This window comes from Biomphalaria glabrata, chromosome 8, assembly GCF_947242115.1.
Source record: "Biomphalaria glabrata chromosome 8, xgBioGlab47.1, whole genome shotgun sequence".
NCBI classification, from domain to species: domain Eukaryota; kingdom Metazoa; phylum Mollusca; class Gastropoda; family Planorbidae; genus Biomphalaria; species Biomphalaria glabrata.
Window position 1 is genome coordinate 6,441,741 of NC_074718.1, and position 16,648 is coordinate 6,458,388.

At 38.3% G+C, this 16,648-nt stretch overlaps 1 protein-coding gene across 2 annotated transcripts in view; it reads right to left on the minus strand.

Annotated features, from left to right (window-relative positions):
• The window catches only part of LOC106067966 (brain-specific homeobox/POU domain protein 3-like), a 79,878-nt gene that overhangs the window by 17,241 nt on the left and 45,989 nt on the right, over positions 1 to 16,648 (minus strand). Inside the window, exon 1 of one of the 2 annotated variants that reach the window (XM_013227242.2) lies at positions 1,149 to 2,846. The exons of the other annotated variant lie outside the window; for it this stretch is intronic. Coding sequence (XP_013082696.1) covers positions 1,149 to 1,274 — 126 coding nt within the window. The 5' untranslated portion in view covers positions 1,275 to 2,846. Of the gene's footprint in view, positions 1 to 1,148; positions 2,847 to 16,648 lie in introns of those variants that run through there. 2 annotated transcript variants of the gene reach the window in all.

Sequence of the window (16,648 nt, forward strand, 5' to 3'; positions counted from 1 at the left end):
CTGTCATGGCATAAATAAAAATATTAGACATTTTCAACTGTGGCGGAAATACTGTAAATAGCTAGGTGTTTTATTAAGTATCTGGTGTACAGAAAAAAAAGAAGGAATTATTGATAAGCTATGTGATTCTATTTTATAGGTATATATTAAATTCTGACACTTTTTTATCACCGCAGAATCAAATTTTCTAAGCTCATTGGGTTGTAGCTCTTTTTTTTTTTGTTATTTAATTGATAACATTGAAGCTTAGTTTTGCTGACATAGTTTGGTTTATCCTGAAAATGGCCCCAATAAACAATAAAACAAAGGGGGAAATACTTTAAAAAACAAACAAACAAACAAAGCGTATATTAAGCGTACTTGTATCAATTTGTTCGGATCAGTCATGTAATTAAATTTGTAATAGATCTAGACTAACAATAAAATAGAATTTATAAAAAAAATAATATAAAAAGGGGGAACGACCTGAATTCGAACTCATGGTTCAAGCGTTCTCAGGCTTCTCAAGCCAACACGGTAACCACTTTGCTAGTGGAGAGCTAAAGAACATGGAAGATAGTAAAGTTACTTAGAGTTTCTATGGTCTCGTCCTATTTTATCTGGTTTGTGTTCACTAAGAATTAGGCGACGACCTATAAAGGGAACTAATTCAGCTTATACCACCACTTCAGTCAATTACAATTCCTTTCTCTTATCCGAAACACCAAACAAACTAATTTATTACAAATATTTAATTAACTAATTGGTTATTTTTTAATATTTTTATATATAGATTTCTGTGTTGTCAGGTAAAAGAAATAAGTATGCAAAATTTCAGCTTGATCCGAGATTGGGTGTGGGAGAAAACACCAGACAGACAGACAGAGTTGATAAAAGCTTTGTACAAAGAAATTTCTTTGTAATTTTATGTGTCAGTGTCAGTCTGTTTTATTAGGTCGTCCATTACTATTTTAAGTGTTTATAAAATTATTTATATTCTGATCAATCTTTGTCTGATTTCCTAGATTTATATCATGCGGTAAAATCACAAAAACGGTTTGGAGAGTTTCCCTATTTACTGTAGTAAATAAAAAAAAAAAAAACATACAAGATACAAATTATAAGGGGAACAATTTGAAATGATATAACACAGTAACGTGTCAACCTACCGATGGAGAAGGCATGCATCTCATTCTGTCGGGCGCCGGCCCCCAATGCCTGTTGGGGGAGTGCCTGCCCCCGTGGTGAGTAAGTGGGGCCGGGGTGACCCCGAGGGCCGGCTGTTTCACATTCATGGAAGGAAAGACGCAGTGGTGCGGTCCTTGCCGCTCGTAGACCGCGACCGCCAGCCTGAAGCCTGAGTAGTAGCGGTCCTATTAGGTTTTGTGAAGGTCCACACAATGATCCTCTCGGACCCTCTCTGGCCCTGAACGTCCTGTTAATAACTAGCTTTTATCACACGATCCTCGTATGTCGACACATGTAACTTTTTTACACAAACTAATGTAACTACCAAGATGGTCTTTAAATCACTAGGCGTTAGTTGAATCAAATCGCGCGATTCTTTATATTGTCACATAAGAAACAAATAAACTTTCTGGAAAAGTGTAAACCAAAAGTACTGTGGGGACTTATGTACAGGAATCTTAATTTTACATTTATGGAGCTTGACTTACTAAACTTTAAAGCAGTGCTTATATTTCTTCGCTCTAGTTCGTTGTTTGTACTATATCCTTACTTGTATTTTTAATTGACTTTTAGAGTCCCTTAAATTGATCACAGCAGTGTTGTATTCGGAAGATTGGTGCCAGGTTTTAGGTAAATATAAATATTGTGATGAACGCACAACTTAACCATCATAGTACTCTTTTTTTTTTAACTTCTCAACGTTTTAAAGTCATTAAAAATTTATTTGTTATTATAAACGTGATAGCGGCGACTGTATCAAATCGTTTCCCGCGTGTGCGCGCGTAACGTGGAGAAGTTATCAACTTGGTGACATCGCACGTGACAGGGCATCGTAACGATCCTCATCAACGGACACAGCCATTTGATCCCAGGTAGGAATCGATGATTAAACGAACACGTGAATTTGATCCCAAGGCGTTTGAGACGTATCTTCCGAGAGGAGTGAAGTTGCCGTGACCACCGTCCTGGGCGAAGAACCCATACTGAAAAAATCCAAGTCACGCCTTTTTTTTTTTTTTTGAAGATGTTGATATAGATGTATGTAGCTTGCGGTTTTACCACCTACTAAACAGATCCGATTTTTAAAGTAACACTGTACACATACAATTAATATACACTTTTTTTCCTGGAAAATGTCTGCACAAACACTGGTTTTACAGAATCCAAACACTTTTCACTTTTAAAAGTTTTCGTCGCCAAGATTTGTTGTCAAAAGACGCAAAACGAATATTGAATTCCTTCACTGAAAAAAGGATGAGTCTATTAATCGTTCAACAGATACCTCGGCATGCATAATATGTTTCAATCAATGACGGTAGAATTGCGTGCAACGTTACAGCGTTTGATCTTTTGGGGGCTGCTATCGAGAAGGCACTCTATAATCCCCCTTCAAAAAAAAAAACGACAAAAAAAATATTCACACTCAATAGATAGGAGAGTGGTAAGGAAGGGGAGAGTACTCCGTAATCAAACTCATGAAGTTTTCATACAAAATAAATATGGCGACACAGCCCGCTCACAACGTCCTTACACTCGCTAGAATTTCACGTGCATGAAAATTTCATGCGCTCACAAGAAGCTAAGGTGAGTAAAAATGGTTGGACCAGACTCCACCATGCTGGAAGTGGTGGGCTGGTCAATACGCAGCCGCACGCGCTGTCAATCAATTCCAGAGCCTGCCTCCCAGCAATACAAAAAAAAAAAAAAAAATCATTCCGCGGTGCTTTGGACTTCTGCTACGAGTTCTCTGGCCTGCAATGCATTTCTCATATCCCAGCATTCAGCGCGCTTAGTCCGATGGGTCGAATTACGTCACTCCGTCTGGAACCGGAAGCTCGTCCAACCATCTTTGTACTCTATACATGGGCGGGGCTTAAGCATAAGAGAAGAAGGGCGGGAAGAGAAAGCTTTTTTTTTTTTTAAAAAAAAAGACACAACGTCACGTGTCAATTTCGTCATTACTCGGTTGGTTTAATCTCCGGCTATCAGAAGGAGGCTGCACTTGTGTAAAATTGCTGTTTACAGTTTAGGGTCTATGTATAATTTAGTTCCCTCTACAAGTTGTGATCCTTGCATCTTAAAAATATTTCTTAACATTTTTTTTGTTAAAAGCTTGAAGAAAAACTTTAAATACAAGAATGTAAGAATGAACAATAGGAGACATACAAAATGAACATTTTTTTTTATTTTTAAAGGCTTATATTCGTTTTTATTATTTCCCTTAAAAATTGTGCTACATTGGAAGCAGTACTCCTGCAAAGCTGCAAAGGGTAATGGATTGGTAACCATAAAAGAACATTTGGATTCATCTTCTTATCTTATCTCATCATATCTTATATAATACAGACGTTACTTCAAAAAAGAAGATGATTACGCTCTACGCGTCGTGCATTTAGTCATGTATATTAAACAATGACTTAAATTCTGCCAAATCACTGGTTTTCCTGGCTAGCTCAGGCAACCCATTCCATGCTCTAATAGCACTAGGGAAGAAGGAGCATTTGTACAAATTTGTCCTAGCATATGGGACGAGGAATGTGCCATTATCTTTGTGTCTTTCAGAGTATTTTATTAGATTTTGTTTTTGTATTTGAAGATTATGGTTCAGTGTTTTATGTATAATTGCTACTTTACTTTTGAGTCTTCTGTCCTGAAGGCTTTCTAAATTTAGTGATTTTACTAAAGGTGTTACTCTGGTTAAGTGTGAATATTCGTTTGTTATGAATCTCACTGCTCATCGACAGAAACAATCTACAATTCTACAAATCTTTGATTAACTCTTTCTCTCCTAACTGACGATACCAGCGTTGATTCCACCAGAATGTGGTAAATAATTACGGAGAGAAAGAGTTAACACACTCTGTTTATCTGGTAGAAATGTTGAACAGGTTATTTATCCCGCTTCCCATTCTCGGATCTAGCTGAAACAATTATTTCATTGTTTTCATTTAGTTAATTAAAATAGTGGTAATTAATTAGTCGTGTTTGATATCGAAAAAAAGGATATATATCTTACAATATTATGCCTGTAAATTGCTTACATTTTTTACCATGTTTTGGCGAAGATAAACGGTAACCATATTTATAATAATAATAATAATAATAATAGTCACACAAGAAGTTGCAAAGGGAAAAGATCGCCTCTTGAGACGTAAAATGATGAAGCAAGAGTCTAGTATTTCACGTGACTACGAAGGCCCTGATGTGAACTACAAATTTTGCCACAAAACCATTTTGTGCAAAGGTTCGAAGTTCCCTATTCGACAACTTCTTTATCTTCGGCAGTAATCTCCCTTTCAGTCTCAAATGTGTACAGTTTCCTTAGTAACAGTCCAAATGGAATGCATTGCTGTACTCTCTAACCAAATGCGTTTCTCGTCTAGAATCGCACACAATTATCTAGATCTTTGGTTGCCTTCGGCGTATTGGTTTATACTCTTGTTTTATCGTAAGGCAGGCGTTATCATTCTAGAATCTAAAGCAAATTAAATGTTCTTGATTTCTAAATAGACTTTTTTTTTTTATTAAAACCTGTCTTTGTGTAAAGTTTAAGTGCTTTCAAGTTTTAAAGAACTGTCAGACCCACTCTACTCGCATCCCCTAAGCTCTGTTTCATAGCATGAGATCGGTAGATAGCTAAAGTTATTTATTAGGTCAAATGTATTGTTGTAAATGAATATTCTGCATGAATATTGTTCAGCGCGCTCTAGGCTGGGGTTCACTGTTGTGGTGGGCTGGGCGGCCAAAGCTAGAGAATATCAGTAGAAGTCCGATAGCGAAGTACTGGTGCAGCCCCTAGGATCTACTGGTAGCTACATCTAGTAAGTTATAATATATTTCTAAGGGAACCTGACCCAAGGGGGATTCCGAGATAACCCCACAGAGAACCACAGCTATCGATATGGGAGGACATCGTCTGAGATCGGACAGCACTGAGACTTTGTGAACACTGGTACGAGAAAGATCAAACGGGCTGAGGTGACCTTAGAACAAAGAACAAAAGCTGCCCTGGCTGAAAGCCCTGGGCCCTAAGTCAGACTCATTACAATGTACGAACGGTGGCCAGTTCTGCTACTGAACAATTGACCTGTTTTGCTTCTACCATGGACTCATGGAGAAGCACTTAACACCTGGTGGTTTAATTCGAAGTATCCTTTGATTTATGGAGATAGAAGGGACCGTATGAACATGTTAAGTAGTAAATCTATCCTTTTGTTAGTATTAATTTTAAAATAAGTAAAACAATTTAAAAATGCATAGTTAGAAAAGTTGTTGTGAGTTCCAAAATTTATTTTGTTTAGTTGAACAAATTAAAATCATAAATAGTAGCAAAATCCGAAACACACACGTTAATTCTCCCACTATGCTTTCTCGGATTGAGTTAAAATTTTGCAGTAATTCGTTGTTCCTAACAAAACATGAATCAATTCAAAAAATAATCAATTAATTAATTAATTAGTAGTGATTAATGAATTTAGTTTGATACTGATTAAAGGAAATAAATCTTACAGTATTGATATATATGACTATAATTACACAGTTATTCCCTTTGATAAGCTTTGTATTTTTATATTTTGCTTGTTTTCACCGATTTCCAAACATAAAATCTCAAGTTTCTAACTTGTTTGGCTTACAGGAGGAATTACAACTTCTGTTACTGAAAGGGCTGTTTTCTTTTAAGTATCTTTTTTCTTGTGCGGTACATTACTCGGATTAAAATGAAGACATGATTCTTGCTTTTTTAAGAGGATTTTGTCTAAAGAGTTGAGACTAGTTGAGAGATATATCATTAAGGACAAGGGAGATACTGTAAGAAGAGGACTTTAAACGGATTTGAGAGAAACTCTATTCTTCTCAACATGTGTGAGTTTTAATTTTCTATAAAATCTGAATTATTTGCGCCGGTCCATACCTTTTTTTTTTTGTAGTCGGTAACAGTCGGGGATTTCCGGAATACTGTTTAGCGCGTGCTGACAGACACGTGCGCCGCACGAGCCTCGCGCAAGGACCGAACGGGATTTCGCGATAGGCGTTGGTGGCGATATTGAGCAAGTCACAACTTTAGGAAAAAAAAACTCTAACTATGTCGCTTTGTTTGCTCGATAACAGGTAATGATCTGGAAGTCCCTGCCTGCGATCATCTTCAACACGTGAACGACGTGCCCCCCTTCCTTGCGTAAACGTCCGCCCTATCTCAGAGGCGCTACTCCCTTATTGTCCGCCGTGACTCTTAAACGGCGCCTCATTGCGTGGAAGTATTGCCTGGAGAGTTTGAGAGCCAAGGGGGAAAACTTCTGATCCTAAATAGTTACATTTTCTTTTATTCCAACTCAGTGAAAAGTTTGTTTTTTTTAAACCTTTTAATTGAAGAATAGAATAAAATGGACGATATTGTAGAAGTTGTAGTGTATATAATAGAACAGTGATGCCCAAAATACGGCCCGCGGGCCAAATCCGGCCCACGACGTGATTCTATCCGGCCCGCCGAAACGTCAGCACAAAGTGTAGAAAATTCCCTTTTCAAAAAAAAAAAATAATAATTAAAAATTAATGTTTACCTACGTTAGACCTCACTTTTTCTCTGATGGATTGGTACCATGGCCTTTGTGTGTTAATGAAATGGGTCTCTAAATGTAAAATCTACTAGGAAAAGTTAACAGGTCTTTGGTTTTTTTTTTTTTTTTTTTTTGTACAATGATAATATGTCAACATATTTGTTTTAGAAAGAAAGTGTGACTATTTTGAAAAAAAACAACAACAAACAAACATACAAACAAACAAAAAAAAAACAACAACAACGTATAAAGAACATTACAAACAAATATGGCGCATTCTTGATTTGAACCGCAAACAAAATAAAAACTCAAACATCCCATTAATTAATGTAAGTACTAGATCCACGGGTTTCGAACAAAATAGTTTGAGGTCAGTTAAATTTCGTTTTTGTACCCTTTCGGTGATATGGCCCGCGACACGAGTGTTGGAAATTAAAATGGCCCGCAGAACAAATTAGAATCAGTGTAATAGAAAGACCCTTGGATCACCTCTCTGTTAAATAAGTATACTCTTCATTGAAGTACTTTGTTGTAAAAGCCACCTATACAATATCCGCCCTGTACAGTGTCTAACCTGTTATCATTTGTTTTAATCATAAGTTAAACTCTTTGTGTTTTGTGATTTTCAAAGCATTCAAACTTATATTTTATTTCTATTCACTTCTTTACTATACATACGGCAGGTTACTTTGAATTTGCATTTCTCGTCTCTCTCTCTCTCTCTCTCTGTGTCTCCTTTTTTGGTTTCCCTCTCTCTCTCTGTGTCTCTTTTTTTTATTTCCCTCTCTCTCTCTCTCTCTCTCTGTCTCCTTTTTTGGTTTCCCTCTCTCTCTCTCTGTGTCTCCTTTTTTGGTTTCCCTCTCTCTCTCTCTCTCTCCTTCTTTGGTTCCCCTCCCTCTCTCCCTCTCTCTCTCCTTCTTTGGTTTCCCCCCCCCTCTCTCTCTCTCTCTCTCTCCTTCTTTGGTTTCCCTCTTCCCCCCCCCTCTCTCTCTCTCTCAGCCTCAACTAATCTAAACATGAAATACGCACATCGCGTACACAAGATTGGTTTTACGTGTTCCAGTGGTTTCTTCCTCCCGCAGGAAGGTCGGGGGGGGGATAGCGTCGGGCAGGGTTCAAACCCACGACCATCGACAGTCCAGAGCGTCAAAGCATCTACCCTTGTACCTTACTGAACTGATCAGTTCATTTGTTTCTCTGAGAGCCCCCGCACTTCATGGACTCGTCCCTGCTTTGTCGGCCATGTTTGCACCAAGCAGACGCTGTATGAGGGCGCCCCGTTTCAGGGGGTCAAAAACGGAACGTTTCACTTCAAGTGTCGGGGGATTGTTTCCTCGCCACCAGGGCGCAGTTGTCCACTTCACAGATGAATCACGACGAGGGCGCGCACAACTCGACGGCATAGGTCTAATTTCAATGGAACAAGGACAAAACACGATGACGTATATTTAAAAAAAAAAAAAACAAAAAAACTCGATCTAGATCTAGCAATGCATTGAGGATTAAATGATAAAAGATTGTTATTGAGTGGATGGCTCCTTCTGCTGGACGACAGCGCCACCTTTCCTCTCCATTCTCTCCCCTCACCTTTTCAATTACCTCTAAAAGCATTGTCTCTTGCTCTAACAATCGAATATAACGGGAAAACGACGGTGACGCTTTCATCCATTGGGGGTGCATTATGAAGAGGGCGCGTGGCGGGCTGGAGTGGAAGTACGGCAAAGAAGGGAAGGGGCGGGGGGAGCTCGAGCAGAACTCATCAGAACAGGTGTTAAAAATTTCCGCTTCATTACCTTCTTACCTGCATAGTCTAAGAGTAGAATATGCAAATTTTTGCAACCCCAAAAAATCCTTAATTTTTACATTGATTTACTGAGAACCTTATTTTCTCGGTATTGGCAAAAAATGCTAATGTCAAATAAAACATCTTCAAAGTCTTGATGTTAGTGCATTGGACATTCCTGAGACTCCACCCACATTGGTTATAGATGAGGGGGGAACACCCATAATTAACCACTAGAACTGGTTAAATTTACTTTTACACCCAGTCATGACAGACATTACAATCTTATCATTAAATATACGTAGTCTTAGAAACAAGCAAAAATACATTGTACACCTATCCAGAAAATACAGGCCAGACTTCATTTTCATTCAAGAAACAAATATAGACACACATTATAAATCACGCAAATACACATTTGGTCATTCCAAAGATTGTCTATTTAGCTAACATTACAGAGCCACCTCCTAAATTCATAAACAAGCTGAACAAGTTAATTAGAAGCTTTATATTTAAAAACACTATTAGGAGCATTAAGCACACTACACTCATTCAAAACAAAGAGGATGGGGGGATAAACTTGCAAGATGTTAAAACAAAAATACAGTCGCTAAGGCTAAAATTTGTAGGTCAAGTAGTTAGAAACCCAACAAACTTTCCCTTGACAATTTACTATTATGGTTTAAGATTAAGTAGTCTTCTTCCAATACACAATGATACTCCTCACTATTTTGGTACAGTCACTCATCCATTTTACAGATCTATTTCAAGAGTTTTACCTGGTAATGAACATTTAATACACAACAAAACTAAAGAATCATACACAACACTTAAAAAGCTGTTACAGGAAAGCCTAGTGAATAGGATTAAGTGGGGGAGAGTTCTTGGGGTGACAGAATTCAAGGACACATTCATAAACCTACACAGTAAACATATCCCACCAAAAGCTAGAGAGATCAGTTATAGACTTATCTTTGGGATGACCCCTATGTTTAGAAGACGGGCAAATGACCGTGAATGTATATTATGCCACCTTGAAAATGCTGATAACGAAAAACACATGTATTTGGAATGTCCATTATTCCTTCAAGTTAGAAGTACTGTAATGGACCTATTGGAAGCAAACTGTGGCAATTATGTAAATGTTAACTTGTCTATTATTTTAAACAAGCTGCCAAAACTAAAAAATAAAATGATACATAACTTTAACTTGATTATTGTTTCCGAATACAGGAATCTTGTTTGGGCTACCTGGCTCAAATGTCTACATAATAATAAGGTGTTTGATCCTAATCACTTGGAATTAACATTTAGAAAAATAATGGACTTTAGGGTAGAGAATTATCTAGTTTGATTTTCATATACCTGTATAATGCTCATGTAGTTTTTCAGAAATAGGGTGTTGGGGGTCAGGGATATCTGATATTGGGTTGATTGTTCTGGAGTAGAGTATACTTGTATCATTTTTCTGTCTTTAGGGGGTTCATTGGTTAGGTAGTATGTCTTTGATATTAAATAATATTTCTATTACTGTTATTATATTTTTAGGTTAATCACTTTTCAATTGTTTATGATTTAATACTTGTGAATTATGGTAACTTACAAATAAAAACATATTTAAAAAAAAAAAAAAAAAAAAAAAAAAAAAAAAGCCCACAAAAGAGGCAAGATGGCCCATAAAAGAGGCATATAAAGCCCAAAAAAGAGGCAAAGAAAAGAGGCATAAAGCCCAAGGATTCCTATGATGATAAAGCTAAAACTGAATAGCGCAAATTCTGAGGTTTCCTTTTATAAAAAAAAAAAAAAAAAAAAAAAAAAAAAAACCATGTTACCATTCATTCTCTAGCAATCCTATTTAAATTCAATAGGTCCAACCTACATAGACATCCCAGAACATGGCAGTTATGCAGCAACTATTGCAGTCTGAGTCCCGAAGATGTCCCTGAGGTCAGTTGTCACCACCACCTCTGCTGATATCTCATTGGATCAGCATTACCCCCCCCCCCCCCCACCCTTCCCCTGTGAGGAAGGAATATGAAGTTTCGGCGCCCTTGTTGCAGGCCACATCAAGACGAAAACTCGAGGAATCCAGTAAAATCGAACACCTGCGGCACTCCAATGGCTCGCGGGTAGAAGCCCCAAACTGGCCGGCCATAGTCCTGTGACTGTATCAACAATAATAATCTAATGAATAAAGCACAAAGTAAGGGATGTTTATCCATGTATGTATGTATGCAAGTCCCGCATAGAAATCAAAACCGATTGATCAATCCAGATAAAACTTGGCATAAATGTTCCTTAGGTTATGGCAGAGACCGTAGTGTATCTTCAATGTCCTCCCACTACCGGGAGGGGGCCTAAAATTAAAGAAAATACCTAAATTTAAGATCGAAACGCTTAGACAAATTGGCAAACCCGGCTCGCAGCCCGCGGGTCATATTCGGCTAATAATAATGTATAAATTGTATTTCTGGAACCTTAGAAACTTGTAAAACAAACAATAAATCAATATATACACTATGTTTAGGTATTTAGAATGGCATTCAAACCATTATCATTGCAGCCTTTCAAAAAGTCTTTTTAATTTTATTTTTTTTTACTTTATTTCCATTTAACTCTCTTGCAACATCCCTTCCCTCCCCTCCCCCCTTTCCCAAAAGACTGTGACATTTGGCAGACGACCCATCGGTTGACATTGGAAAGGTTACTGTCGCTGTGGTGCCAGTTCTGTCCGCTCCTCAGTACAGAGCTGGCGAGACCATCGAAGCCCAACAACTTTTGCTGTCCTCTAGTTTTGTTTCGTTTCTGAACGAATTTTTATGTCCTAGCTTTTTATGTCACAAGCGTCAGAAGGTGTTGTTTTTTTTTCTCTCTCCCTCTTTCTCTTTTCCAATGCATTCCCCCCCCCTCCTCCCGCCCATGCGCATGACCTTTATAGCAATAACCCAATCGCCAATCACTTCCGCAGGGCGACATTTTCCCGCCAATTCTCACAGGACGGTTCATCCATTAGAAAAATGATCTCTGCATAAGGTTGGCATTTCTGCAGGATTTTTATCGTCTGCTGCCGCGCAGCAATGAGTCTGAAAGAGGAAAGTTACGACAATTTCCGGTTCACATTTTTCCTAACACTTAATTTAATTCGTTTTTTTTTGTTTCCATCTTGTTTTTTAATGAACCGATTTTAAAAGATCGATCTACTTATAATTTATCAATGCAATCAAACATTGGAATCTAAACTAATATTCATAGCTTTGCCCCCCCCCCATTTATCTATTTATCTCTCTATCTATCTATTTCTCTATCTATCTATCTATCTATCTATCTATCTATCTATCTATCTATCTATCTATCTATCTATCTATCTATCTATCTATCTATCTATCTATATCTATATCTATATCTATATCTATATCTATATCTATATCTATATCTATATCTATCTATCTATCTATCTATCTATCTATCTATCTATCTATCTCTACATTTTGTACGGTGACCTAACAGAAGGCTGTAGAACCGCTAATCGTCCATTTGTATTGTATTGTACTGATGTATGCAAACGCGACATGAAGCTCTTCAAAATCGACACTAACAGCTGGGGAAAATAGTGGCACTGGATAGATGCACATGTAGATCGAGCATAAAGGAAGGGTCCCGGATTGCAGATGCCATACACAACCGTAGCAGAAAGAAGAGCGAAGGGATCCTAGCAACGGAACTGAGATGCAACAGAAAGATCTCAGGTACTACTTACAAAGACCGCATCACGATTGAAGAGATAAGAAAAGAATTAATACTGCAATTGGACCTCACGATGACCTCCTAGCCACTGTCAAAAAAAAAAGTAAACTGAAACTTTACCACAAGGTCTTCAGGGCTCGTAGGGTCCCTTCAGGGAACAGTTGCAGGAAAACAAAGTAGAGGCAGACAGAGAATTTTATGGGAAGACAACATCAAAAAATGAACAAGCCTGTCATTGAATGAAATTCTACCTTAAGGCAAAGTACAGAGAGAAAGACGGTTGACGGATCTTGTGTGGTGCCCCAACGGTTCAACCGACTAAAGGATAGGTGAAGGCGATACTGGAAACATTCTCCAAATCGGACCATGCTTAGACTACGAGACGCACATATGATACTATTTAAACTTTACGTCATTATTTAGGTTGATATAATAAAAAAGATACTTTTTGAATCAACATTTTTGGCTGTGACCAACCATCTCACGGATTTACACGACATGATTAACATATGGTAATTAGAAATAAATAGGAAGAAGAAGAAAATTCATCAGTAAACAGTGTTTCGCTTCTCTTTTAAGGGAAACTCAGATGGTTTTGACAATTTTTTTGACTTATTGTATAACGGGAGACCATACAGCAAAGTCTACATTCTCGTAAAAATATATATATATCTTCGTCTATACAATTAGATCTAGGATATTGTAAGCAAAGAAAAAAATGCGTATTAAAAGTAGATTTACATGCTTGACTAACCACGGCAGTCTGTATTGTCTCGCCAGACCACTCAACACACAACAGACACTATCGCTTGGTTGTCTTGTCATGACCGACTACACGTAGTCTCGACTAGCCTTACACTGACCAGTTTGTTCGAATCAGTCAGACACACGATCTATTTACTTCTTGGGATAGGGAGAGGCTATTAGGTGAAAATGTTACTTTTTCTCTCGAGTTTGTTATCTTAATGCTTTTAGATCTATCTATTCATGTAGATATATAACTGTATTATAGCTCTGGACTAGTCCGTCACTAAGCCTAACAGCTACTGTAAGAATGAAGCTAATAGCGTCTTTTCCCCTTTCGGGGGCCGCTAAAAAAGGACACTCCTCCCTTTTCCTAATACTCGCTACGAGAGGTTCTCGAGTCTACTGATCATTTGATATGCTGGGATAGGCCTATTTTGACCGACAAAATTTGAATGGCCTTGATTAGCTGTGGACACTGAAAAGGGACTATAATGAATTTTGTTTCTCTCTAACGAAGCTCAACCCTGGCAGTGCCAGAGAATGAATATTAGTTCGTTTTAAACATAATAATAATAATAATAATAATAAGACGAAGAAGAAGAAAAAGGAGAATGTAATTTCGAGTCCAAATTTTAAGGAAAGGAACAGTATTTAAATTGGCTTCAGTACGTGACCTATTTTTTTTTCACTACATCACGTAGCCAAAACCGTTGTCTGTTTGAGTTGACCGTCTGCACGTGTCTTCGACCATAGGTACACGTATCTTACAATTTTTTTTATCAGGGGAAAATATCGAAGTCAGGTTAATTGTATTGGAGAACAAAAATGTCCGGGTAATTCCCTCCCCCCTTTTTTTTTTCCAGTGTATCTTCCCTCCCCCATACGTTGTAACTCCTTTTTTTGTTTTTCGGTCCAGAGTCCCAGGGGTCCCCTTATAAACTATGTCGGAGAGCGAATCATCCAGAAGTTAGTCGACAACTTGTCACATCATGTCAGGGCGCTACGATGGACTGGGGAGGACAGCCCAACATGTTGTAACGACACCCTGTGTTCTAGCCCACGAGTCCCATGTCTGCCCTCCATGAGGTCATTCCCCCACCCTCTCTCCATCTCCCCCTCTTCCCTCTTCTAGCGGCAGCAACGATAGCTCACTAAATTTAGCACCTCGGCTTAATTTGATTAAAAAGTATTAATCGTCTGCTGACTAGGGGCGACCTCTAATCAATGGCCGGGTTCCTGGTAGTCATGGCAACACTTGCTTCCAAAATCCAATAGTTTAATATACATGTTTTACAAATTAAAAATTTGTTGAAATATTAAAAAAAAAAAAAAAGAAAAGAAAAGGAATAATTACAAAATTGAAACATTGTTTCGTTATTTAAAAAGTGGGAACCAAAAAAAAAAAGTTGTTATTTTTTAGTGCCCTGTCAGGAGTTCTCAAAAACTGTACTGCAGGGACCGACGCGACAAGGCATGGAACTGTAAGACGACCTGACCGGGAAGCAGACGTCCCGTATTAGACCATCTGTCAGATAATTTCGTGGGCAGGGGAGGTAACTGTAAGGTACCATGGTTACAGCAGTATCCGATACATCTATTGTTTTGTTTTATATAACAGCAGACGGCGCAATGACACCAACATTACGAGCTAGCAGACAATCCAATCCAGACGATATAGTACCACCGTGCGCGCGCACATCAACACACACATACTTCAAAGACGAAATATGGCGACATTTCACAGTAGGACTATAAATAGAACTTACTGACTATTGTTATGGCACGACTAGGAATTAATTATTTGTTTCGGGAATAGGGGAAGTTTTTGACTTAGTGACAATGACGTGACTAGTAAAAACAAGGATAGGGTTTTAGAGACGGAACGAAATAGAAGTCGACCGTAAACAGACTACCTACAGGACAACGTAGAAATAAGTAACAGTTTATGAACGTAATAGATTTAGCTGACATTCGACTGTTCCCTTCATGGCTATTAAACTTGTTCGACATTCAGTATCAGCGTGGACTATCTTCTACTGATTGTTCGGCCTTTCGTCGGTGTTATTGGATTCTGCATTACGTTGTAAAATGAAAAATGAATGTTGTAAAATGTTTTACATGTTTCGGATGTTCCTTCAGAGTTGAAGATAGTTTACTTCCTAGTCCAAACCTCCCGCAGGACGACGGGGGATGGGAGCGGGCAGGGTTTGAACCCTAGACCGTCGATAAATCCGAACGACAATCCAGCGCGCAAACCGCACGACCAGGCAGCCATCCGTTGAGTGTAACCTAGGTGTATTTGCATTATACACCACGGAGGCGCCTAACAATATACAGGTCAAACGAACAAAAAGTAATTAAAAAAAAAAACTCATAGGAGGGGATTTTTTTAAGCCACTTGATTGCTGAGATAGCTACTATGCAGAGAGTTAAGTATCGTAATCAACTCTTAATCCATAACGAAAAAAATACAATAATGTCTACAGAAGTATAATTCACCCAACTTTAGTATAGGCTGCGTACGATGGAATCATGAGGCCAGCACAATGACCGACCGCATTCTTTTTAACTTATAATGGACCTCGCTCTAACCCTAACTCTATCCACGTATTGGTTACTTCGAGACCTCTTTTAAACATTGAGCAGACGACATTTAAAAAAAATATATTATTCTAAGGACCCTAACTCTATCCACGTGTTGGTTACTTCGAGACTTCTTTCAAACATTGGGCAGACGACATTCAAAAAAAATAAATTATTCTAAGGACCCTAACTCTATCCACGTGTTGGTTTCTTCGAGACTTCTTTCAAACATTGGGCAGACGACATTCAAAAAAAATAAATTATTCTAAGGACCCTAACTCTATCCACGTGTTGGTTTCTTCGAGACTTCTTTCAAACATTGGGCAGACGACATTCAAAAAAATAAATTATTCTAATTAGATTTCTTGTGCACTCTTGCATGTGGTAAGCTATGCATATACCAAAGGTCACGTTGTCAAGGTTCAATTAACCATGGAAAAAAGACACTGTGTCGCTATTCGTGTGAGTATGAAAATAGAGACCGGGCCGTATAAACGCAACCATATACGGCAACATAGACATTCTCCCGTTCAGACCTTGCGATATGTACGGCAGATGATTTAAAGGTCATCTGTTTCTGTGGCCCAAGGTTAACGAGGGTGTCATGTGTCCGGCACAACAACCAACCGCTTTTCCACAACTAACGTCAAGTAGCCATTACAGCTGTGTAGTCTCAAAGGCACCCCAATAATCTCAAACTTAAAACTCCCAGTGTTCATCAGGATTCGAACCCGGGACACTTCGGTTCGGAAGCCGAGCGCTTCACACTCAGCCACCGCGCCCCCATACAGCAACATAGTGGAATGCATTTTGGACGAATATATTTTCTCTGCTGACTCAAACTCTAGACCTTCGGTTCAAAGTCAAGCGCTCTATCCCTCGATCATTAAAAAACGCCCAGGCAATTTTTGATCCTTTTCTTTTTATTTCTTCTAAATTTGTGGGAAGGAAAGATTTGGTCAAAAGTCAGAAATTCCCCAACCTGGTTACGAAGTTGTTAGAGCGCCGAGCTAATAATGCCAATGTCTTGGGTTCAAAAAAACAAAAAAAAAACGCTTAGATTCAACCA